The sequence below is a fragment of the Ascaphus truei genome, chromosome 1 (assembly GCF_040206685.1).
Source record: "Ascaphus truei isolate aAscTru1 chromosome 1, aAscTru1.hap1, whole genome shotgun sequence".
NCBI classification, from domain to species: Eukaryota; Metazoa; Chordata; class Amphibia; order Anura; family Ascaphidae; genus Ascaphus; species Ascaphus truei.
Window position 1 is genome coordinate 319,188,346 of NC_134483.1, and position 27,741 is coordinate 319,216,086.

A 27,741-nucleotide genomic window follows, 5' to 3' on the forward strand; every position below is an offset into this window, starting at 1 on the left:
ATTTTGATGGTGTCCATTGCCATTTATAGCTGCTGACCCTGCTAATGTCCAGCACCTGTTGCTCTTTAACCCTACCTCAATAATGCAGTTGAACACACAGTACTAACGCTATGCATGTTCTTTTGTTTATACGAGTGCTACACCAATGTCTTTAAAATGTGAAATGACATTGTAAACCTCTTCAGGGAAGCATGGCAAATTGTACAGCTCTATCACATTCATCTGAAAACACAACAGGTTAGTTACATATACTAATGTACTTACCTCAAAGGGCTCAGAGGGCATTTCCAGTTTGGAGAGTTTCTCCTTGGCACTGGCTTTCAAATCGACATGGCTCCCATAAGACTCTCCATGATAGTCCTCTGGCAGGGGCTTTAGATCTGGAGATTCACTCGGGGCCTGGTCTTGCCCGTCCATTGGCCGCACATAAGCCGTGGGCTTTTGCGGCATTGCACTTGTTTTTGAAGGCAGGGGTGGGGGGAAGGTTTGGGCAGATGACCCAAGGTTAGTAGTAGAAGGGCCATCCCTGTTGCCATTGTCACCCTGGGCTGGGGACGATTTGGTAGTATGACCATAGGTCTTCTCATGGCTTTTGCTGCCCCGTGACTTGGAATCTACGTGATGGCTGGAATGTAATGGGGACAAGGGCTCGACCGGAGGGGACAAGGCGGAGAGAAGAGGGGAGAGGGCAGAAATGGATGAGGGGGAGGAAAATAGCTTTTCAGCAGAGCAATTCTCTTGAGGCTGCCTGACATTTTTATTGAGAGGCATTGTTCCGCTGTACCTCTCACGACTAATGTGATCCTGCGGGCGTCCACGAGCTGGTTTGTGGCTTTTCAGAAGTCGCCCAGCTGTCAGTTCAGTGTCTGTGCGAGGTCTATGCCGGTACCCAGAAGGCACATCAGAGGAGGAGATAGGAGGCCCAGCAGGACGGGGCGTACCACTGCGGAATGAGTGCCGAGACACGTCGCTCTGCTTGTCTGGCTTTCCTTGTGAGGTGGCAGGCACAGCACTATTAGGTACACCAATGAGATTCTGATGGGACTTTGCACCAATCAGCTCCTTTACTTCCTCATAATTACCCAGCATGCTCTGGATGCGACTTGATAGCTCGTCTCCTTTGCTTGTCTAAAAGTAACACACATGCGACAAAGTTATAAATACATACAAATAAAACACATGCAGAATATACAAAGTCACTACAGGACATCTTATGTCTAGTTTTACATTTGGGTTGTTTGACAGGGGGCTGCAATGTTTAAATGACTCCCTCTGTTCCCCTTCATGTATGATCAAATGAACATAGCCATAAATCTGTCCCAAAAATGATTTGTTTAATCATGGTTAAGATGTTGAACTACAACACCTATTCTAGATGGGATCAATTCTAAAACCCATTTAAGTGACACTTCTGTTCCTTACATATGTATATCTTTATTTATATAGCGCCATCAATGTACATCGGGCTTCACAGCAGTAATATACATGACAGAATATTATAACACCGAATGGAAAAAGCGCTTGACACACAAAATAATAGGAAAAGAAGAAGTCCCTGCCCCGAAGAGCTTGCAATCCAAGTGTTAAGTGGGGAGAATGCAGAGGCAGGAAGAGGTTTTTCTGGCAAGTGCATCTGCAGGGGGCCACGGTCTTATAACTTGCAATTACCATATTGAATAATAATCACATTCCTGTCTTTACTCTACCTTTTGAGAGCCTGACATGCCCAAAACAAAGTATTACTAATATTAGTAATAAAAACCCCGTGAAGGTTGCTGAAGTATCAAAATATTTCCAAACTCACCAACTTCTGTCTCCGAATATACCATAGGTTTCCACTCCCCCCCTTTCTTTTAGATTGTAAGCTCTTAGAAGCAAAGACCCCTTTTATCTACCGTACCCGTGTATAGCAGTGTTGTAACTTTGTGTGTGCTTGTCTTCACATACTCATTGTACTGCACTACAGAATATATTGTCATGTTTTAAATAGGAAATACTTAGGCTGCATCCATAGGACTGCACCCGTGCTGAGGCGCGCGGAGGCTGAGGGAAAGCGGGTGCTTTCCCTGGCCTTGGTCCGCGCGCCGTCCGGGGGTGTGTCGGTGGGGGGGGGGGGGGGCGTTGACGTCACGGAGTTGGTTCGCCCTCATTGGGCGAACAGCTCACGTGACCGGCCCTGCGCTCCCTTGCGCGTTTGAATTTAAAATTTTGTAAAAACTTGCGCTTCCGCGCGCTTGCGGAGGCGTAAGCGAGCCCCTGCAAAAGTCGCTCTCATTGCGGCTGCAGGGGCTCACTACCGAGCAGCAGCGCGCCTCAGCACGGGTCAGCGCATAAGCACTGACCATGCCCGAGGCCTTACAGCTATCATTTTTATAACATCATTAGTCATTATTGTATACAACGTAGCCATTTTTTTTACTCCATTTGCATCTCCGTTTCACATATGTGGTTTAAAACCGCAATTTCAGCTGTTTTTTTTTTTTTTTTGTTACAGGATGGGAACTGCTATTTCCAGCTCCGGAGACACGCCGGTACCCGATATACTAACTGGTGAAGTTACCAATGCTTGAGTATGCTACAAGGGAATCAAAATGGCCTTCACGGGTATGTGTCCCAAAAAATTAGGGATCCCAAGAGTTGAAAATAGTTGCATCGTTACAAAGTAGATGAGGTTGAAAAAAGATGTACGTCCATAAAGTTCAACCTATGCTAAATTTAGATGACAGATACTTTATCATGTATGTATACTTACAATATATTGATCCAGGAGAAGGCAAACAAAAACCCCCTTGACATATCATCCAATGATATCTCATAAGGGGACAACCAAATTCCTTCCGGACTCAAAGAATTGGCAATCAGATTACTCCCTGGCTCAACATCCTTCCCATGTTTACTTATTTGATATATATCCCTGTATACCTTTCCTTTCTAAAAAGAGGTCCAAACTTTTCCTTAAGAGATCTAGTGTATCTGCCATCACAGTCTCCATGGGTAAGGAGTTCCACATTTTATACTGCGTGGTTCAGTTCCAGTTCCCGCCCAAAAGGAGGGGTAGTGGGGCAGTGGGGCGGCTGCTTTTTGCGCTCGGTACTATTAAAAGGGGATACCTTGAAGGGTTCTGCAAAGAGATGAGCATGGTCATGGGACGATTCTCTCTCTTGAAGAGCCTCCTGATTCCGTCTCTCGCGTTCTCTGATGCGAAGCAAATTTCTCTCTTCATTGTACAAGCTGCTAAGCAGAAAAAAGTAAAAGAAAAAAAAGGGTTACTGCACTGGTCACCACTGGTGCATAATAATTTAGGTTTCAGGTTCATTGTTATGAACAAAATACACTGTGAAAAAAAAAATAAAGGAAAAAAAAAACACATAAAAAAAAAAAAAAAAAAAAAAGGTACTGCACCTTTACAGTACAGAGACGTAAAAAATATATATTTTTAACCCAAATGCCAGCTCCTTGAGATATGACTTATCCTTCAATTAACCATATTACTTTAAACATAATGAATCAATTGCATACATTTTGTTATTCAACAAAGCAGTACATACTGGAGCACTTATTTAGCTTCTCAGTACAGGCCTATACTGTTAGATATATATCTATATCTTTATCTGATATAAAACAATGAGTACATTTTTCATTGAGGATTTCTGTTTGGGCCCGATATATTTTTTTGTCATAAATAGTAGCCCAGTGTGAAGGTATATAGCTTAAATCTCAGGAGCTGGTAATAATATACACTACGGCTATTATTATTCATGGCTTTTATACACTAGCCCACGTTAAATAATACTTCAGTTCTGTGCAAACGGATAATGTTTTGGGGGCTTTTTTTCTCTTCATCCTGATCACACAATTCATTGTGCAATTCCCCTGCATTTTCTGTTTCAGAGAAATCTTCATGTACAGTATAAATAACAATTGTGGGTTCTCTTCAAATTATGATGTTCTGCTGCATAAGCTCAGCCAAGACCACTGCAACCTTGGAAGTGTTGGTTTTATTTTTTGCATCTTTCACTCCTCTTTACATATGAGCCAGTAAGTAGATTTTAGTCAACCTTGCATGCATTGTATATTCTATAATAATAGCCATTATTCTTTTCAAATCGGTTTTATAGACCTACATTAAAAAAAAGTTGTTAAAGCTTCAACCACCCCCTCTCCCAATGATTGTTTGTCTATAAGGGGAGCCCCTTAGAACAGATCTCTGGTGACCAACAAAACGTCACAGGAAAAATATAAATTAAAAAGTGGGACTGCTGCTTTATTTCAATACAACTTTGATCACAGCAGAACAGGCTGCATTGCATTTGATATTATAATTTTTTTCTGGGATACAGCCACTCCCTACAGGAGACACGTACCTCTGGAAGAAAGGGGTCCCCAGAGCTGAAATTACAGTTCAGCTCCCGGAAACCCCCCCTGCTTCAAACCCATAATTTAAAAAAATTAACCATTGTTAAACACAATGCGGCCTGTTCTGCTGCTTTAAATATGGCGGAGATGGTGCTGCATGGTTGAGGGTTTCTCTTTTATTGCAACTCTAGCATATGCTGCTAAGTGAGACTGGAGCTTATCATGCTTAGCCTGTCAGTGTCAGAAAAAGGACAGCTGTGGAACTGTTCACTGCAGGGCTCCGATAGGAAACCAGCAGAGGAGGAAATGTTTGGCAGAACAGAGGTTGATTCTGGTGCAATGGAATATTTCTGTGCCATTCAGGACCAGTTACCTAATGTCAGCGATCGGTTTCATAGGTTAGTTAGTAGACTACTAGGTGAGGAGATAAAAATCGGATTCATGGACAAAATCATGAAAATATAATTATTTTCAAATCGTTACGTTGCAACCTCTAAACAAAGGTAAACCGAAAAGAACGCAGAATTTGTTTCGCCTACGTCTGCTATCTAACAAAAGTATTTTGTTATATTTGCTGAAAAAGCCAGCACAAAGTGATACAATATGGAAAAGAAATGGAGTCATTCAGTTTCTTTTGTCTACAATATACATTGGAGCTTTGAAGTTTTGGAGCTCTGTGCATTTCTGCTAAGTGTTTTGTGGGTTTACTTTTTAACTGCCTGTTATCTCCCTTATTGTCTCTCTAAAAACAATGACCTAGGAAGGCGTTGGCTATTGTTATAGCAAATAGCTCGTACATTAATAGGTCTGCATAGCACTGTTGCTCAACTCGGAAAGCAAAATGTTGAATAGTCAAACAGATCCGACTGCTGTTCTGCCACCAACACAAAAAATACCAATGTCACTATTAGACATTTGTGGGGGAAAAACACATTTATCTGACCCTCTCTCTGCCATAAGCCTACAAGTGATGCAGCCCAGCACACTTATCGTTTTGTTAAACATTAATTATCTGATTGCTTTGTGATAATTCAACTCATACAGTAATTTTTCTCCAAGGAAGCCTAATGTGACATGTCCAATGCCAACAGATGCCGTGGATTCCAGTGAGAGAAGCACACAATGTATTTGCAGCTTGATGTCCGAGCACTTGGCTTTGTGACAGGGGAGTGGTGTCAAATTGCTGACCATTCCACACTACTGCACAAGCAAAGTAGATCAATACACAGGCACAGGGAACTCTAGGAGCTTTGCTGCGCACATGGATATACTGTACCATAGGACATTATTAGTGACCAACCTAGTCTTATTTGCAAACAGTGTTAAAAACTTTAATCAGATTTTATTTGTGGCATTTCCATTAACTCTGCGCAAAAAAAAAAAAAAAGCCACTCAAGGTATTTATTTATTTATATTTATAAAAATGGTTTACCAGGAAGTAATACATTGAGAGTTACCTCTCGTTTTCAAGTATGTCCTGGGCACAGAGTTATGATGACAAATACATAGTTACATTAAGTGACCAGTATAAGTATAAGTACAGGCATACCCCGCATTAACGTACGCAATGGGACCGGAGCATGTATGTAAAGCGAAAATGTACTTAAAGTGAAGCACTACCTTTTCCCCACTTATTGATGCATGTACTGTACTGCAATCGTCATAACTGATGTAAATAACGCATTTGTAACAGGCTCTATAGTCTCCCCACTTGCGCACAGCTTTGGTACAGGTAGGGAGCCGGTATTGCTGTTCAGGACGTGCTGACAGGCGCATGCGCGAGCTGCTGTTTGCCTATTGGGCGGTATGTACTTACTCGCGAGTGTACTTAAAGTGAGTGTACTTAAAGCGGGGTATGCCTGTATACATTATATACAGACATTGCATGCATAGTTCAAAATAATACATTTTATAGGCGTATGAAACAGTTACAGACCAGGTTAAAATGTGAGACAGCTTTAGTTTTGAAAGAACTTAGGCTGGTGGCGGGTGTGAGAGTCTTTGGTAGGTTGTTCCAGTTTTGGGGTGCACGGTAAGAGAAGGAGGAGCGTCCGGATACTTTGCTGAACCTTGGCACTATGAACAGTCTTTTGGAGTCTGATCTCAGGTGATAGGTGCTGCATGTGGTAGGGGTGAGGAGCTTTTAAAAAGGTATATTTTACCAGGGCTACTCCAATGGCAGATTTTAACGTAGATGTGGGCCTGCAGTCTGCTTTGCTCTATATGCTCCGAGCACCTTCCTCCTCTAGCCCTCTCCCTCTGCAAAACTAGACTGCAATCGCTAAACAGCCTGCGCAAACTTTTTCAGCTGTGGCCCCCTTCCTAGGAGCCGCAGCATTCGCTTTTCCCCCCTTCCCCCCCCCTTTTTTTTTTAGCAGAACCAAAATGGGCGATTTTCCCAAAGTTTATGAAGGCATGCAAAAAGTGTGTGCGTCGCTCGTGTGAAAATGTGCCATATGGCAAAATGCGGTCAGGTTATTGCACCCTCGGTAAAAGAAACTGCATCTGCAGAGTCATCGAGCTCACAACTCACTTCCTCCTCCAAGTTTATTTAGCAGTTTACAATTGCTGTGACACCGATAATGAAGGCTTAATGCTCATGCTCCTTTTAGACGATGCTCAGGTTTGTTCCAAGTCATTAACCGTTCAAGTAGCAAATGAAGAGAACTAGATCAAATCTGCCAGTGCTTAAATGAGCAGCCCCTAGGACCAAAAGGTTTTTTAAAAAGGTTAAAATGCAGCCAATTGACTTGGTTAACCCTCTCACTGCCAAAGGGTAAAGCACGATAGGAGATCAGACAGGTATCTTTATCTGATGTCTTTTAGTGAACACACACACACACACACACACACACACACACACGGTTGAGACCAAGGTGTCCTGGATTAATGGTGTACTGTAGTACATTTTGGACTAAATCTCTTGTTATTTGCAGGTTATGCCTGGACAGCTACACATAAGTCCTATTATATGCAACTCATGGCCAAGTGTCAGCCAGCACTGCGCTGCTTCCATAACTGTATCTATAATGTAATCACTATACTGTCATCGCACTGCTGATGCATCAGCAGCTCTTCGGCCTTCTATCTGTGCCTCATAACTCCGTTTAGCCCCCTACTGGTCCTTCCTATGACACACATGACCATATATGGTCTTAAACCGTCTAGACATATGAACCAATTTGGACATTGGGTTTTGCCTAGCGTAACATTAAATGCCTTATATAAAAAAAAAAGGTATGATTCTACACGAGTCCTCCTGTGGTAGTAATATGTACAATTTGTCTTTATTCTGTGTGTGTGTGAGCTACATCTGTTTAGCTGTCTGCACAATATAAAATGTGCTAGTAAAATTTACACTAGACCAGGCCTGCACTCACTGTGCGGCCCGCGGCGGCTTTCTGCTCTCCCCCTCCCTCCCGAGTCCGCTCTCCCGCGCCCCCCCGCGAGCCCGCCGTCACCCTCCCCGCGAGCCCGCTGTCACCCGCTCTCCCCCTCGCAGGGTTGCAGCGCGCTCTAGCATTGAGGCACTTCCTGCCTGCTGCTTGCTAGAGCGTGCAGTCCTGCCTGCTCTGCCGCCGCCTCCTCCACCGCAAACCAAGGTAAGGTAGGGAAGGGAAGTGCAGAGGAAAGTGATTGGAGGTGCAGAGGGGGGGGGGTGATTGGAGGTGCAGAGGGGGGGGGTGATTGGAGGTGCAGGGGGGGGGTGATTGGAGGTGCAGGGGGGGTGATTGTGCAGGGCGGCGTGATTGGAGGTGCAGGGGGGGGGGGTGATTGGAGGTGCGGGGGGGGTGATTGGAGGTGCGGGGGGGGGGGTGATTGGAGGTGTGGGGGGGGGGTGATTGGAGGTGCGGGGGGGGGGTGATTGGAGGTGCGGGGGGGGGGTGATTGGAGGTGCGGGGGGGTGATTGGAGGTGCGGGGGGGTGATTGGAGGTGCAGGGGGGGTGATTGGAGGTGCGGGGGGGTGATTGGAGGTGCGGGGGGGTGATTGGAGGTGCGGGGGGGTGATTGGAGGTGCGGGGGGGTGATTGGAGGTGCAGGGGGGTGATTGGAGGTGCAGGGGGGTGATTGGAGGTGCAGGGGGGTGATTGGAGGTGCAGGGTGGTGATTGGAGGTGCAGTGGGGGTGATTGGAGGTGCAGGGGGGGTGATTGGAGGTGCAGGGGGGGTGATTGGAGGTGCAGGGGGGGTGATTGGAGGTGCAGGGGGGGTGATTGGAGGTGCAGGGGGGGTGATTGGAGGTGCAGGGGGTGATTGGAGGTGCAGGGGAGGGTCATTGGAGGTGTAGGGGAGGGTGATTGGAGGTGCAAGGGGAGAATGTTGTGAGGTGCAGGGGGGAGAAGGATGTGAGGTGCAGGGGGGTGGGATGTGTGTGGTGTGCAGGGGGTATTGTGTGTTTGATGTGGAGGGGGAGTATTATGTGTGTGGGTGAGGGGGAGAGATGGGGGTATGAGAGATAGATGGGGAGTATCACAAAGGTTGATAGTGAGGGGTTCTGGGGGAGATATGAGGATGATGATGAAGGGTGCTGGGGGAGAGATGATGATGATAATGATGATTTTACCCGTGCGGCCCAAATTTTTTTCCTTGGAGCAGTTTGGCCCTTCTCACTTTACGAGTTGTGCAGGCCTGCACTAGACAGTTACATACATATAATGTTAACCACCAGCTTTTGTATATACACATTTTTTTTTCTTTACTCGTCGATGTCACGATTCTTCTTGCTGGGTTTTTCCCCCCACTGTGGGGCTTTAAAATGGACTCCTGTATTACCTCTCGTCTTGACAAAGGTCCCAATGGGGACTTAAACATCGATCACTGAATAAATCACTATTAAACAAAAATCCCAAGTGTCCTGGATAGATATGCGAACCTCTGCGCATAGGGATAGGGTGTCAGGTCTCAAGTATATACACTTTATGACTATAGCAGAGAAGGGAGTACCCAATAGCCACCGCAAGTCATAAGCTTCATATAGGGAGCTGGTTTAAAGCCATAGTGCGATAAGTATCAACAGGAGGACCAGGGTTGGGTTTACCAGGGGCAAGGTGCACCGTAAGGCTTGTTTTATAGTTGTGGCTGCTGGTCAATAGGCATACGCCAGAGGCTGGTAATAGTGTGTTTGTGCTCCATGAAATGGCTGGCTACAGGTTGATCGGAGATATTGCTGTGAATGGTCATCCCCTGGTGGAAGGCCACACACGTAGGTGGTCCGTTTTCCCAACATAATACTTGCTGCATGGACATTGAATAATGTACACGACAGATTTTGATGTGCATGTTTGTCTTTGTGTCAGCATGTAAATTATCCCTCTGCATGGATGGGTAAATTGGTTACCCTGCATTAAACTTGCTCTATGTAAGTTTTTACATGCATACAATTGTATGCTTGTTTTTATTAACTAACACACACACACACACACACACTTTATGAACCAATTGCCCATGTATGTAGCCTAAATATCCCCAGAGCAGCAGCAGCAGCAGCAGCAAAAAAATTAAAATAAAATAAGTTGCTGTAAACTGTGAAAGAAGCAGCAGCGTCGTCGTCTTACCCACTGACAAAGCATCAATAATGTATGGGCATTTGTATGCATCAAGGCAAAAAAGTGTTGCAATTCTTGGGCAAATAAATCTGCACGATATGCATCAAAGAAAGAAATCCCATTGAAATTAAGGAGGTTTGTTCTTTGATACACGTGGTGCAGTTTGTTTTGTCCCAGAATTTAATTTTTGCTTTGACACATGAGCCTCTCCAACACACAGGGACTCCCATGTTACCTTATTTCCATTTAGTTTTTTTTATTACTGTACTTACCCTTGTAGCAATATATTTGCCTGTTTAAACAATATTTTGTAAAAGTTTAGAACAGTGTTAGCTATAAAGATAAAGTTTATTTTTTAAAGTATGTGCGTGCCATCGTGCTTTCTTCACGCAAGTTATATAAAATATAAACAATTTGATGTACCTAAATATAATATAATAGAATATATATATATCTATATATATATATAGATATACTCCACACTTATTAAGGTTATGGTGAGTAAAAAAAGTGACAAAAACCCTCCACAGTAAAGCATATAGCAACTGTAAATATTACTGTATATTCATTTGCATGTCTTAGACAGGTCTGCAACCCTGTCTTTCACCATTATCGCCCAGCACACAGCACTTCCACTGCAGCAAGGGATTCTGGGAAATGACATGCAAATGAGCACACAGTGCCACCTTTTATCTCAAGCTCAGGTTGCTCATGTTCATGAGCACATGCAAATGAATATACAGTAATATTTACAGTTGCTATATATATATATATATCTATATATATATATAGATATATATATATATATAGATATATATCTATATCTATATATATATATATATATATATAGATAGGTAGATATACACATTGTTTTAGCAACCTTGCTTTAACTGCTCTCTCTTCACATCTTTTCGCTTGTGTGTCTAGAGCTTATATTTTAATGCCCCCAAAAAGCCAGCAGCGAAAGTTAAAAATATTTACAGACAATTCCAATGAATGGGTATTTTATTTTAATAGAATGCAGCAGAACCAACTAACCACATTCATTCTTCAGTAGCACAAAATGATTTACGATTTTGTACGAATTAAAGCACATGACCAATTATTTTTCACTGGTTGTTACTAAATCCCCATAAATTTTGCCAAACAAAAATAAATAATGCATTATTGAACAAATAAGAACTGTAATTGAAGTTGTGCGAATTTGCCCAGATTCGCTTAGCCACCATTTCACTTGAATTTGGGCAAACAATTTTGGCCAAAAAAAGGTCTAAACATTTTGCTGGGAATTTAAGAAAGTTCTAGCGAAATTGGCAAAATTCAACTGCGTATCGATAGTCAAACATTAGCCACACCCTGAAGTATGGCTTTTACCATATTTCAGGCTCTGTAACCAGGCTGCACTTTAGCTGATCAAACTTTGAGAACTGTATTTTTTGTGTGGGGGAGAAAGGGGATAACTTTTCCTGGTTTGCAGGACAAAAAGCCATAGTCATACACCAAGTGTCTGTGAGTGCACCTTTATTACATCTTGAAGGCAGAGCGGAAACCAGGATATAATTGGTCATGCAAAACTGTGCGGTAGCTTTCCTAACAACCCGATCCTAGGAATAAAAAAAAAAAACATTTAATGAAATGACAACCCTGCCACTTCAATAGCCAGTGCACACGCTGCTCTCAGCTCGTCTGTCAGACAGGAGTTTGCTTACGTGAGATGTTGCAGTCCTTTTCGGTTAGTCATGCATCATTATTAAATGCAACTTGATGCTGCCTTGGTAACCATTAGCTGACGCCTACACTTGGTACAGCTGACTTCTCATACATCAGAGACTGGTCATAAAACCCTGGTTCTTCCTCTAATAAAAATCAGAGGCTTCTTAGTCAAGGAAAGGGGGTGGGGTGGGGGGTGGGGGGGGACAGGGCTGCCTTGCTCATACTGTACCAGCTCGCAGCTTACTCTTGGCACACAAACGCTCCATGTGTATGGTATATTTCAGAAGCACGCATCATGTGAAATGGATTCTTTAACCATGCAATCACGAGTATTGGCACGCTACCTCCAGGTCACATAAAACAATTAACCCGGGATCCACCTCATGAAACTACAGCAGCCTGGCAATACGGAATCCCTCCAGATTGTACAATGCCGTTATTAATGAGTTTTTATATATTGAGCATCCGTTGATTTCTATAGCAAGTTTTAATCCACTTCCTCAGCAGTGCAAGATCTTTGTAACTTTCGTATTTGATCATTTGTTGCCAATATTCCCAGCAGTTTGACCTGCAAACTGTAGCAATAGATAATCCTTTTTTTTAAGTGAAACTTCTTTGTTGACACCAACCTGTACGAACATTTCGCTGGAGCAAATTACCTTTGTGGTGGCGGAAGAAGGGAAGTGACGTCACTGTGGGCAAAAAGGCCATCTGCCCGCATCACTGTGGGCAAATATCGCAGGCTCGGCGCGCATGCACACCGCCCGTCTGCCTCGGGAGCAGCAGCAACCCCAACCAAGACCAGAGAGAGACAGAGAGGCAGAGACAGAGACACACACACTATGAATTCACAGTTACTATAAATATAAAAGTGCAAATAGGTAAAACAAGGGGTGTGTGCCGAGCACGCACGTTCTAAGGTTACGGCCCCAGTGAGCACTTTGTGCGCTTGACGGAGAACCTAGCGGCACTCGCGCTCTCCACCTGAGCGATCTGAAGGACTTCCAGTCAGTCGCGACGTGGAAAGTGTAGCAGGGGCGTGGCCATAACGTCAAGCGACTGGTTCGCCCTCAGTGGCTGACCCGCCGCCGTCACGAGGACATCGCTCAACCACCGCGCCAAAAGTGAAATATCTTGACTTTCCAGAATCTTGTTACGCCACTCCCGCTTGCTCATGTGTGCGCAAGCATTGACTGGGGCCGGCCCCATAGTGGGCTGTCCCCTGTTCGCAGCCGCGAGCAGTGGGAACAAGGCCCAAGTGAAAATTCTTTGCGTTCTGTCACTGAAATTGTGTTTGGATTTTTAATTAAAAACATCATCACAAATACAATTTCGGTGACAAACAGTGACAAAAGACAAAAAAGTGTCACTTAAAATGCGCGTGCTCAGCACACACACACACTTTTTTTGTTTTAAGTGCCGCTTGGACTGCCTCTTTAAGGAAGTACCTGTGCATGGACAAGGAGGCGGGGGTGGGAGAGGGGGGGGGGGGGTGATTTCCCAGGTTACTCCCAAGAGGATGAGGCTGGTACCATGAATCTATTTAAAATCGCTAGGAGAGAGCTAATGAATATTTTAAAGTTAAACTGTGTGCTCATTTTCATGTCATTACCCAGAATCCTTGGCTGCTTGGATGATGTAAAGAGCACCCTTATTATATTACATATACTGTAATGTGTTTGAGCTCTAATTGAACCTATTACCTTTAAAGGGATTGCCTTCATTTGTCTATTCTTCTTGGGGACCAGCCACTCCCGAGGTGCAAGCCCTTAAACTAATCCTCGTGGTGGCAGCATAATTGGGATGTAGTGCAACAGGTTTGGGGTGGGGGGAGGGGGATGAATGCTCATCAATAGTACCATGCAGGGAGGCAAGTCGGACAACTGCACAGCTTACCACACACACACACACACACACACACACACACACACACACACAGTAGATGAGGTTGAAAAAAGACTTCCGTCCATCAAGTTCAACCTATGCTAAATTTAGACAACAGATACTTTATCCTATATCTATACTTACTTATTGATCCAGAGGAAGGCAAACAAAAAACCCCATTAAGGGGAAAAATTAATTCCTTCCTGACTCCAAGAATTGGCAATCGGATTAATCCCTGGATCAACATCCTTCCCATGTATACTTATTTGGTATATCCCTGTATACCTTTCCCATCTAAAAAGATGTCCAACCTTTTTTTGAACAAATCTATTGTATCTGCCATCACAGTCTCCATGGGTAATGAATTCCACATTTTAACTGCCCTTACTGTAAAGAACCCTTTCCTTTGTTGCTGGTGAAATTTTCTTTCTTCCAACTTTAAGGGATGGCCCCGAGTCCTTAGTACTGCCCGTGGGATGAATAGTTCTTTTGAAAGCTCCTTGTATTGTCCCTGAATATATTTGTATATAGTTATCATATCCCCTCTTAGACGCCTCTTTTCTAATGTAAATAAATCTAATTTAGCTAGCCTCTCCTCATAAGTTAGAATGGCCATCCCCTTTATTAATTTGGTGGCTCTTCTCTGCACTCTCTCTAGTTCCATAATGTCTTTTCTTAGGATTGGTGCCCAAAATTGTACTCCATATTCAAGGTGTGGTCTTACTAATGCTTTGTAAAGGGGCATAATTATGTTTACTTCCCTTCCATCCATTGCCCGTTTGATGCAAGATAAGATCTTGTTTGCCTTTGCAGCTACTGCATGACACTGGGCACTATTGCTAAGCCTGCTGTCTACAAGCACTCCTAAATCCTTCTCCATCAAGGATTCCCCCAATATATCTCCATTTAATTTGTAAGTCGCCTTTTTATTCTTGTATCCCAAATGCATAACCTTACATTTATCTGTATTAAACCTCATCTGCCATTTACCTGCCCACGTTTCCAGTCTCTCCAAGTCCTTCTGAAGAGAAATTACATCCTGCTCTGATTCTATTACCTTACACAATTTAGTATCATCAGCAAAGATGGGGACTTTGCTCTCGATCCCAACCTCAAGGTCATTAATAAACAAGTTAAAAAGCAGGGGTCCCAGTACCGATCCCTGAAGTACTCCACTCACGACTTTAGCCCAACCTGAAAATGTTCCATTTATGACAACCCTCTGTTGTCTGTCCTTTAACCAGTTTTCAATCCAGGTGCATATATTATTACTGAGTCCAACTTTCTTTATTTTGTACACCAACCTCGTGTGAAACCGTATCAAAAGCCGTTGCAAAATCTAAGTAGACCACATCAACGGCTTTACCCTGGTCTAAATTCCTACTTACCTCCTCAAAGAAAGAAATAAGGTTAGTTTGGCAAGATCTATCCTTCATAAATCCATGCTGACTATTACTAATAATTTTATTTTCCATTAGGTATTCCTGAATATTATCCCGTATTAAACCTTCAAGTAGTTTCCCTACTATTGAAGTCAGGCTTACAGGTCTGTAATTTCCCGGTTGTGATCTAGCTCCCTTTTAAAATATAGGCACCACATCTGCTTTACGCCAATCTTGTGGTACTGAGCCTGTGGAAATGGAGTCCTTGAATATTAAATATAATGGTTTTGCTATTACTGAGCTTAACTCCTTGAGAACTCTTGGATGTATGCCATCGGGGCCAGGTGCCTTATTTACTTAAATTTTTTCAAGTCGCTTATGAACTTCTTCCTCAGTTAACCAATTGTTTATTAATATGGAGGTTGTGGCTTCCTCCTGTGGCGCTACTATTGAACTTGATTCTTCCCTGGTAAACACAGAGGCAAAGAATTTGTTTAATACCTTAGCTTTTTCCTTATCTCCAATAATAATCTGCCTACCCATCTCACACTGAAAGGGTCCTATATTTTCTTTTCTCATTTTTTTGTTATTACGGTACTTAAAGAATTTTTTAGGGTTGACCTTACTTTCTATTGCAATCCTTTTTTCATTATCCATTTTTGCTAATTTGATTGCCCTTTTGCAATTTTTGTTACATTCCTTATAATTCTGATACAATGTCTCTGTCCCTTCTGACTTAAAGAATCTAAACGCCTTCCTCTTCTTGTCCATTTCCTCCCCTACCTGTTTATTTAGCCACATTGGGTTTGACTTATTTCTTTTATACTTATTACCCAAGTATATACACTGATAAGTGTGCTTTTCTAACAATGTTTTAAAGACTGCCCATTTATCTTCTACATTTTTCCCTGCAAAAACATCATCCCATTGTATTACTACTAGATTAGACCTCAGTTTATTAAAATCTGCCTTTCCAAAATTGAAGGTCTTTGTTGAACCCAAGTAATCTGTTTTTTGATAATTTATTTCAAATGAGACCATGTTATGATCACTGTTACCCAAATGTTCCAGGACTTGAATATTTGTTATTACTTCTACATTGTTTGATATGACCAAATCCAGAACTGCCCCTCTCCTGGTTGGTTCCTCAATAATTTGGGTCATATAATTGTCTTTAAGCACTCCCAAAAACCTGTTCCCTTTTGTTGTAACGCTAATCTCATTGCCCCAGTCTATATCTGGATAATTAAAATCCCCCATTATGCAAACATGACCCAGTTTTGATGCCTTCTCCATTGCAAAACTATTTTAGCTTCCTCAATCTAACAGATATTTGGTGGTTTATAGCATATTCCCACAAACATTTTCTTTATACTTTTACCTCCACTGCTAATTTCTATCCACAAAGTCTCAACATTTTCATCATTCCCTTCATAGACATTATCCCTTATAATAGGTTTTAGATCCGGTTTAACATATAAACATACTCCACCTCCCCTTCTATTTGTTCGATCCTTCCGAAAAAGGGAATAACCCTCTAAATTAACTGTCCAGTCATGAGTTTCATCCCACCATGTTTCAGTAATGCCTATGATATCATACTGCTCCCTTGCAGCTATTAATTCAAGCTCCCCCATTTTATCTGTCAGGCTTCTTGCATTAGCAAGCATGCATTTCAGTTTTTTTTCAGCCTGTACTAATATCTTAGCTGCTCCTTCCTTTCTGCGCCCATTTGGTTTAGTCTTTAGAAGTTTTCTAGTATTATCTGTATTTACTATGGGTGTCTCACTGCTTGTCAAACTTGCACTTGCCCCCATTCTACCTCCATACCACCATGTATCCTCATCTATTCCATTTAGTTCATTATCTGTTTCATTCATTGAGGTGCAATCCGTCCCTAGAATATAGATGGCACCTCTCAGAAAAGGGGTCCCAGTGCTCTAAACACCCAAACCCCTCCTTCCTGCACCACTTTCTTAGCCATGCATTAGGCTAAGGTCCCGTTGCACGCGTCCGCACGGCTGGCTTGCTTGCCGGCGGCGCGTGCAACTCGCTGTACCGCGATCTGCGGTCTACAGGAAACTTCAGTAGTAGCGGGGGGCGTGGCCAAACGGGTTGGGGGGGGTGCGGCCATGACGTGAGGGGGCGCGGCCATGACGTGGGGGGCCGGAGCGGGAGGTGGGCGGGAGTGGGAGGATTGACAGGGAGGGGGGGCGTGGCTTGAGCGGAGGGACCCGCTACTCTTCCCCCCCCCTCCCTCCACGGGCTGCCACGGGCTGCAGGTAAGTAAAAAAAACACACACACGCAGGCACTCATACATACATACATACACACACACACACACACACACACACAGACAGGCACTCACGCACTCATACACACACATACACACACACACACACACAGACAGGCACTCACGCACTCATACACACACATACACACAGACAGGCACTCACGCTGCTTTCACTCCACACTCCTCCCCGCTCCCCGAAGCCTCTCCTCCTCCCGCAGCCTCCCCATCCCATTGGCTCACAGCCACACCACGTGACGCGTCGAAGCTAGGAAACACCATTCTCTTGTGTCTCCTAGCGGCTGACGCGCCACAGCGTGTAGTCAGCTGTGCCGCCAGGGGGGACCGGGACCGGCTCGCGAGGATTCCGCTGCTGGTGGGGAACTCTCTACATTGCCGCCCGCGCCAACGAGCGCAGCGGGTCCCAGGCCTTAACCTCCCTGATCTCTGACTGTCTCCCTGCGTTAGCGCATGGCACTGGTAGTATTTCAGAAAATACTACCTTGGAGGTCCTTGCCTTAAGCTTTTGGCCTAGATCCCTGTAATCATTTTTTAGGACCCTCCATCTTTCTCTAACTTTGTCATTGGTGCCAACGTGTACCAAGACCGCCGGGTCAATCCCAGCTCCCCCCAACAATCTGTCTACCCGATCCGCAATGTGCCGAACCTGAGCACCCGGGAGACAAACTGTTCGGTTCATGCGGTCCTGGCAACCGATTGCCCTATCTACCTTCAAATAATGGAGTCCCCTACCACCACAATCTTTCTTTGTATCTGAGCATCCTGAGTCCCCTATGTGCTGGAGGAACTATTCCCCTGGCTGCTAGAGGAATTAGTCTCCCCCAGCCTTGCCATTTCTGTCCCAACATTCCCAATATCTTCACTCAACATGGCAAATCTATTGGGATGTGTCAGCTCAGAAACGACCTGCCTCTCCCTATTGCCCCCTATGCACACACACTAATGCATTATTACTAGAGAAGCGCTAGAGAAGAGTTCACTGAATAAAAGCAGTTTCACAGCATATTGAGTAAGAGCCACAGTGCACAGCTATGGTAGCCTATAACGCATATCCCGCTCATCAGAGTAGACGGCATCTTTAAGCACACCTCTTGTTATCACCACCCTCTGACCTCCCCTCCACCAGAATGCTAAATTATGATTTGTTCGATGCGCTGCTTCAGATCAGTGATTCACATTTCCAGTGTTGGGGTCCAGCAGCACAGAGTGCCACCTCATCCCTGTCACTCCAGCTTCATGTGATTGTGTGACACAGCTTGTCCCCGAATAGAGGAAGCTCCACATCTGTTTAGATTTGACTGGCTGCTCCAGAGGAGTATCTAGGTGTTTTTGCACCCCGGGCAAGTTCCACCAACTGCGTCCCCCCCCCCCCCCCAGCACACTGACACACTGAAGTATACAAGGCCCACTGACAGACACTTAAGCACATCGACAAACACACACAACACACAGACACACTATACCTTCACACAGCAGCACAAAGCAACTCCTCCCAAGGCGCCTCATGGAGAACAGGAGTAGGCAGAATCCTGTAGCTCTCTACCTCAGTCCCACTCCCAGCCTCTGCCACCCACGCTCTCTGCTCCCCCCTCCCTGACCTGCGGCAGCTCACAGCCCCCGATCCTACTTTGATGTTGTGCTGTGATCGGCTGCAGCACTGATTGAGTTCAAGTCACCACCATGGAGGATTTCTGCAGCCCCTGGGACAGCTGCGCCGCTGGCACCCTTTTAGTTCTGCTTCTGGGCTGCTCCTTCGGAGTGGTCAACCTCATCACCCCCTACAAAAATAGCCTTCGCATAGGACTTACCTTGACCATCATGTGGGTCGTTCCTGTACCAGGGTCCACCAGGTATGTCATAAAGGTCATTGACAAGGTTAATCAGTTAGTGGAGGCAGCCACAGTGCTCCTCACATACTGATGTGAGACAAGATGGAATCAGGGGAAAAGCCCTCCCCCCGCACCAACAAAAACACATTGGGAGGTCAAGTCCCAGTTTTATTATTTATATAATTTGTTCCATAATCCCATTCAGTGTCACACAGCTCAGCAATATATTGCAAATATGCAAATGAAAAAAAAAAAAAAAAAAAAAAAGGTGCTCACATGCAAATGCCATTTTAGAAATGCTGTTCTGGAGCTGCCTAGGACTTTCCAGATTCATGGGTTTCCTAATATAGTCTGGGATTTTAAAAAGTAAATGGCCTGCACACTACTGCACCGAAAAACGATTTTAGCAACCGCAGAACAGCTGAATTTGATACGGAAAGAACTTTGCACAGCTTAAAGCATCATCTAATTTAACGTTTTTTTGCTGACAGGTAAGCTTGTAAAAACACTGCAAAGGGAGTTTGTGCTCTTCCTGGGTCCAAATATAAATATAGTACAGTCTCTTCTAGAACGTCACTGCGAAAAGCAAATACGACATTTGTGAAAGCAAGGCACTGAGGGCCAAAACGATTGTCAGTGAAAGGTTGATCACTATTACTTCCTACAATAACAGCAGTATGTGCACATACACGTATATGTCTGCATATGCTGGAAGCAGTACAATCGTGTGTTCACGAAAGCAAAGTATACAATCCCCATACATCACATCAGTGGGCGAAAAAAGAAGTGGCACGGTGTCAGACTTCACAAAAGTCTAAAATCAAAAAAAAGTATGTTTAATATCCTTAGGAAAGATGTATACACTGTGATCAGAAAGGGAGAGGCGCTTCCTAAAAATGTATACAGGCATACCCCGGTTTAAGGACACTCACTTTAAGTACACTCGCGAGTAAGTACATCTCGCTCAATAGGCAAATGGCAGCTCACGCATGCGCCTGTCAGCACGTCCTGAACAGCAATACCAGCTCCCTACCTGTACCGAAGCTGTGCGCAAGCGGGGAGACTATAGAGCCTGTTACACATGTGTTATTTACATCAGTTATGCACGTATATGACGATTGCAGTACAGTATATGCATCAATAAGTGGAAAAAAGGTAGTGCTTCACTTTAAGTACATTTTCACTTTACATACATGCTCCGGTCCCATTGCGTACGTTAATGCGGGGTATGCCTGTACATGTTCCTTGAAATAGAAAGTGGAAGCAAGTTTGTCAATAAATCACGTAGTGCTGCTCTTGGGTTGTAAATTTTAAAAAAAAGTGGTGGTACTGCAATGCCTTCACACTTCGACCACTGCATAGTATACGTCAACTTTGATGCTTTAGTGAGGGTAGTTTTTTGTTTTCATATAAATATCATAAAAGAGGCAATACAAGTGGCACTCCAAAAATATATGCAACCTCAGATCACCTTTATTGAAAACCAATTACCTAAGCTACTGATCGATTCGGTCTACCATGATTGATCAGCCAAGATCCTGCTTCCCAGGGTTCACTAAATGGCTGCCTTTCAGCTTCAAATCAATCCTTCAGCTATTCAGTGCAAGGCCGTGTTTATACCAGAAATCGTGGGATGGCGCGCAGCTTCAAAACAAAATGCAATGAAAGCGCACATACCAAACGCGATGTGCTGCAAAGCTTCTGTCTCATGAAGAGATTTGAGATTTTGTTCATCACAAGCGACGGACGCATCACGTGATTTGCACGGCCAATCACAGTGCATCTTAAACAAACCAATCACACACACACACACATATGTAGAGAGAGAGATAGAAATGATCTGGCCATGTCTCCCTGCCATAGTGCTACAAATAGATTCTGCATGTGCATATGTAGCGCCGATACGTCGCTACGATACGTCACCGGAACACTCTGCCGTTTCTGGTATAATTGAGGCCTACCTCAGCAGCTACAATGCATCCTGATATTACCACGGTAACATTATCTATTGCAGGGGGGCGCAAACTTTATTCCCTGCGCCCCCCTGCCGGTGGTCCCCTAACCCCCGCCCCGGCGTCATGCCGTCACGTTGCCATAGCAACGTAATGTCACATGACCTCGCTGCGTCATTTGACGCCGCGTTGTCATGGTGACCCGTGTGAGAAGCCGCTAGAGCCAAGGTAAGTTAGGTTTACAGAGGGATAACAAATGACACAGATAGAACACAGACAATAATTCCCTGGCGCACTATCAGATAATAAACCTGACGAATCGGAGTAGTCCCATGAATCAAAAGATGGTATAAAGAAGATCCACAGTCCACAATGTCCCGTTCTTTTACACAGAATGCTGGTCTGAAAATACAAATAAAACAACCATTGCGCAGTACCCTATGGTCAGTATTCCAAGACCCCACCGTTGCTATCTACTTACTTAAAAATAGATAAGAATGGGCCTCAAAAGGTTTCTTTAAGTCCCCCCACGATTGGCTCCGACTGATTCCTGCTGCTGGTATCACGCTTTACACTTCCAGCATCAGCATCACCATACCGATTGGGAACAGAAAGGGGCACCAATAGTATAGCACTATAACATTTATTGTTAAAAAATGACAAGCATAAAAACATGCACTCACATGCGAGAATGCCCTATGCGTGTCCTACAACGTGCCGTCCGCTTCACATGGGAGGATGCCGAGGGATTGCAGGGGGAGGCTGGAGCCGGCGTGGGTCCCCGCTTCGTGGCCGCGACTCGGAGCGCCTAGTCCCTCCTCCGATGACGTTCCCCGTCAATCAACCTCCTTTCCTTCCACAGGGTCTGCACGTTGCAGCACGTTGCAGCACGTTCAACAAGCTCCACCCTACGCGCGTTTCGTGACTCTGACGTCACTTCTTCAGGGGTAAGCTACAATGCATCCTGATATTACCACGGTAACATTATCTATTGCAGGGGGGCGCAAACTTTTTTCCCTGCGCCCCCCTGCCGGCGGTCCCCTCACCCCCGCCCCGGCGTCATGCCATCACGTTACCATAGCAACGTAATGTCACATGACCTCGCTGCGTCATTTGACGCCGCGTTGTCATGGTGACGCGTGTGAGAAGCCGCTGGAGCCAAGGTAAGTTAGCTTTACAGAGGCCCTGCAGCACCCCAGCACTTAATTTAAGTACCTTCGGGAACCGCGCAGGGCCTCTGTAAACCCCGCACTCTGTCTCGCGCCCCACTGATCTATTGTCAGTTTGCAGCTCAAACTGCTGGGAATATTGGCAACAAATTATCCCAAACAGGAAAATGTTGCACTTATCTAATACTACAGAACGGATTTATTTAAGAAAGAAAAAAAAAAAGAAAAAAATCACATGTGGGGTATTGCATCCTGTACCAGATATATCAGTAGGGCACTATAAAGGCGATTTTTTTCTCTTCCAGCTGTGCAACTGTTTTATAATTGGGAATTTTGGTTCTAATCGAAACACACCACCATTTGATAATCTTGCGCTTCAAGTTAAAACAGAAAACACTTAAATTAAGCATAATTTCCTGTGGCATTAGACCTCTTAGCTGCCCAGCCACAGGTAGGAGACAAAGGCAGCACAGAGGGATTATGGAAACTAAAAAGAAATGCACCGATAAACACCAAATTCAGATATGTTTTCCCTTCCAAACACTGATAAATATGGATTTTTTTAAAAGAAAACACAAATATCTTACAAAAGATATTTATTCTATGCAATATATTTATGAATATCAATGGATCTCCTCATACAGTATATGAATAAATTACTAAAAGAGAAAAAAAAAATCCATGTAGGTTTATTATTTTTCTGCTTTCTACTTGTGTTATGTGAACGGTTTGGTGCCAACTACGGTATTAATATTATTAGTATTAGAAAGTTTTGTCTCCTTGTCCATTCTAGCAGAACCGGGAGAAGAGAGGGGCAAGAACAGACATTCAAGCAAACAACTTGAAAAGGTTTAATAGAAAACAAGCTACAGTATTTAAGGAGGATACGCTTCCCTTCCTCAAGGACATGTCTTAATTTAGCAGTCCCCCGACGTAAGCAACAGATGTTGCCAAAGGTTTTTCCAGAGTGGAAAAAAAAAGCCCAAAAGATATACATAAAAAAATTCATTAACTAAAGTCCAGTCATATAATATCATTTATAAATGTAGACATTTAGCCAGTGAAGGACTTGCCTTTTTGCCTTCTGCAGGCTCGGGGGCAGCCCTCATTCACAGCGTCTGGCGTCACATGACGCCGCGTTTTCATGGCAACACGTTGTCATGTGACGTTGCGGCGTCATGTGACATTGGGTCGTCTAAGGCAGCGGTGCGCAAATTGGGGGGCGCGAGACTGCCGACGGGGGGGGGGGGGGGGCGCGGGGTTTACAGAGGCGTCAAAATGACGCAGCGAGGTCATGTGACGTCACGTTGCTATGGCAACGTGACATCATTACGCCGGTGCGCGGGTAAATTGGGGTTGGGGGGGCGCGGGAGTGAGGGGACAGCCGGCAGGGAGGCGCAGGGAAAAAAGTTTGCGCCCCCCTGGTCTAAGGCATCGTCAATCTAAGGCCGAGGGCATGGTCAGCGCTTAGGCCGAGTTTATAGTGGCGTAGTGCTTGCTGAGGCGCGCTGAGCATATATTCATAGACCCATTATGTTATGGTGCCATTCTGAGTGAAAGCTTCCGCTTGCGTGCTCACGCTTGCTGAACCTCGCTCAGCTTCCAGCTACAGGCAAATCTTGTGTTTCTGTGCTTGCTGGAGAGGAGGTGTGGTCACGTGACCGCACAGCCTCCAATCAGAGCGCAGCACAGAAATGAGCTTAGACCCAAGAGCGGCCATTGTTCCCTCTGACTGACCCTTACCCCCCATCTCCGTTTTTGACCCACCCCCAACACACAGTGACACACACACACACACACACACACACACACACACACACACACACACTGACACTGACACACACACACTGACACACACACAGACACACACACAGACACACACACACACACTCACCCCCTTCCCCTCCTTGCCTGCCTTCCCTCCTGCCCCTGCCTTCCCCTCACGCCGCCTCCCGTCTCTGCCTTTCACCCACCCGCCGCCTCACACCCCTGCGCCCCACAGCCGCCGCCCGCACTCAGCAGATACCTGCTGCCTCTCACCCACTCGATGCCTCTCACCCACCCGACACACGCCTGCCGCCTCCCGCCCCTACATCACTGACCAGCTGCCGCCCGCACTCACCAGACACCCGCCATCTCACACCCGCTCACACACTAGCGGGACCCCCACCCACAGCCATCACTCACTACCCACCCGCCACCCGTACTGAACACCCACCCACCGCCTCACACCCGATCACACCCTAGCGGGACACACCTCTCACATTTGACATCATTTATGTCACCAAAATATACATTGTACTGTGGTGTGTTTACAATAAACCATTTTTAAACAACTTCGTATTAAATTTTCTTCCATGTTTCTTTTCAACATTATTCTACAACCTTTCCACCAAATAGTCACCTATTGTTCCCCTATTTATAAATAATACTACCTATTACGGATTTACATCCCGGGCAACGCCGGGAATATCAGCTAGTGATATATATATATAGATATATCCAAAATATATCTATATATATCATACATACACACATACATACATATATATATATATATATACACATATATATATATATATATATATATATATATATATATATATATTTACATACATACATATCCATCACACAGACCCCTGTCCCGCCTCCGCCCCACAAGCTCCGCCTACCAGAGCACACGCTCTGTCTGAGGGGCAAGAACATGAAAAGCAGCCGCTTGGTAAGCGAGAGGTGAGCATCAGCGCTGGAGAGCACGGCCACTCTCCCCTATAAACTCAGCTTTACCCGCTGAGCCGCGCTCACGCTTACGCTTACCAGTGAGCCCCTGCAGCCGCAATGAGAGCGGCTTTAGCAGGGGCTCGCGCACGCGTCCGCAGGCGTAGCTCTTAAATTTTTTTTAGTTTGCGCGCTGAGGGGAGCGGTTGGCCGGTCACGTGAGTGGTTCGCCCAATGAGGGCGAACCAGCTCCGTGACGTCACTGGCCCGCCCCCTGACACGCCCCCGGACGGCGCGCGAACTAAGGCCAGGGAAAGCACCCACATTCCCTCAGCCTCAGCGCGCCTCCGCACGGCTGAAATCCATATGGACTCCGACCTAATGGGAAATCTGCCACTGCATTTAGCGCCATAGTATGTACTAGCTAATAAGCAACAGTAGAGAAGGTATGATCGTTATAAATTTAGAATGACTGAATTTTTTCCCTCAGTCAAGTATAAGCTCCTAATTAAAGTCTTTATAAAATAAAATAAAGGATTTGCATGATATATTTCATTATATTTATTGTTGTGCAAGTTGAAGTTGGGCTCCCATGTCTCAAACCACTGAACGCCAGGGGATCCAGCAACACATTCTTTGCATTGCTAAATGGCCAGACTAGTCTTGGAGAAGTGTAGATTTGTTGCAGGTGATAATCCCTTTTCATGGTAAAACAAGAGGGCCCTTCATTGCAGACGGTAAGAACTGGAAGTGCAAATAGTAGACTTGTGGAGTCTCATTTATTTTGAGTGAGTCACTTATTTGAATAAGTTGGCCTCACTAATTTTCTTAACATCCGCCGTCTCTTTGAAGTTACTAGTCTTCCATTAAAATGGTCGTTTTGAAATCCAATTATTATTTATTTCGGTCCTTCAAACTGGACATCTATAAAGACTGATACAAAAGCCAGTTGGCAAAATAGGGCACTGTTACGGTGCCTGTTCTGCCGAGTGAGAAATGTGTCACATTCAAAGTCTGCACTTCTGTGGAAAGGAAAAAAAAAATGCAGGTGTGTCAACACAACCCTCCAGAGCTATACAGTAGCTTCTTTGCAAGTCATATTACTCCTTTGCCTCTCAGAAGAGGTATGAAAGATGCTGTCAGAAAAGTTCAGTCTGTGGTTTGACACATACGACAAGCTGATCTGTCAAAATAAGGTAATGTTGCACAGTCACAGATCGACGCTCACCTCTTCGTGAATAGGGGAGCTGTTAATGCCACTGCTAGCTCCTTCTCCCACAAAAAATGGGGGGGGGGGGTCCTAGGAGTAAGGCTCCCAATTCATTGCCATTTAATCTATCTCTGCTTTTACAGTGAGCCGTGTCATACAAGCGACATGTTCAGCTATTTCTAGGGAAGCTCAGATATTACAAAGCTGACTCCTGATAAAAGCTGATTAATGCAAGGATTTCTGTAAGTACCAGCCTAGGAATTTCAGCAAACCTTACTGTTGCCTGGAAAACCATTAGGTGGTTTTTGCAGAAAAAGCTAAGAAAAACTGGCTTTGCCCCGTCAGCTCTCCTTCTGTACTTGGGCAAATCACTTTATCTCCATGTGTCTCCATTACAAAAGATTAGATTGGATGTCCTTTGGAGCAGACTCCTTGGCACTGGTTCTGTAAAGTGCAATAGGGCAAATCCGGTGCTATGGCACAGAAAGCCCCGTTAACTTCAACTGAGCTGTCCATGCAATAGCACCGGATCAGTACAACAGTATGTGTGCTGGACAAAATAAGGGCCAATGTGCCTGCAAAACTGTGTGCGTACGCACGCACACACACACAGTCAATGTTAGCAGATGGCACTCACGTGTATCATAGTTATGGTTGGTGCTTGTCCCATAATAAGATAAATAAAGTATCCTTACCGGGCAGACCCTTCTCAGTAGACTTTCCAGAAAGAATGCGACAACACACAAATTAATCTAATTTCAAGATGTATTGCAGGTAAATGGCACACACACACACACACACACACACTGACGTTTCCGTCCTACAAACAGGATCTTTCTCAAGGGAGTCCTGAAAGGTCCTGTTTGTAGGACGGAAACGTCAGTGTGTGTGTGTGTGCCATTTATCTGCAATACATCTTGAAATTGGATTAATTTGTGTGTTGTCGCATTCTTTTTAGAAAGTCTACTGAGAAGGGTCTGCCTGGTAAGGATACTTTATTTAGATATATAGATAAAGCGCTACGTACATTGGAAGAACTATACAGTAACAAAAAGATTTTTTAAATGACAGAACTGAGCATCTTATTGTAAAATGGTAATGCAACTTCTCTCCAACGCCTTATTTACTCATCATAAGCTAACACACAAGGGGCACAATTGTAGCAACGCACATTAATTATAAAAATAAATAAAAAAATAAATAAATAAATCAATGCACGGTGACAACGCTTCTTTTCACATAAATTGTAATCCAAAACTGCCTTGATACCTTCCAATTTGTTTTGCAATTTGTTATACATTTTATGGGAGCAACAAACACTTTCTGTGCAAAGCCACACTTCAATTGAAGAATTAAGTTTTGAAAGCTTTGTACACTATAATTGAATCTATAAATAATCATAGTATTGGTCCCATAAAGGGCCAAGTACAGTAATATTAACATATGGTGATTGCGGTCTCACTCACGTATTTAATAATAATTCCCATAAAAGGCTACAAGGAATCTACACTTCTCCAGACCAATGCGACTACAAGAACTTTAAATGCATACATATCTAAAAATATATTGATTAACAAATCTAAGTGCAGGTATGACGGTCCTTCAGACGAATATTATCACTCTAATGGTACTCGACATGGAAAATTTGAGAAACTACGGACTAGTTGGTC

At 44.4% G+C, this 27,741-nt stretch overlaps 1 protein-coding gene across 5 annotated transcripts in view; it reads right to left on the minus strand.

Annotated features, from left to right (window-relative positions):
* Nucleotides 1–27,741, minus strand: part of AFF1 (ALF transcription elongation factor 1) — a 165,675-nt gene that overhangs the window by 123,310 nt on the left and 14,624 nt on the right. For 4 of the 5 annotated variants that reach the window (XM_075606057.1, XM_075606083.1, XM_075606076.1 and 1 more), the window contains exons 2-3: nucleotides 3,111–3,234; nucleotides 265–1,128 (exon numbers count right to left, since the gene is read on the minus strand). In XM_075606057.1, coding sequence (XP_075462172.1) covers nucleotides 265–1,128; nucleotides 3,111–3,234 — 988 coding nt within the window. The remainder of the gene's footprint in view (nucleotides 1–264; nucleotides 1,129–3,110; nucleotides 3,235–27,741) is intronic. The other variant, XM_075606048.1, reaches the window with a different exon arrangement.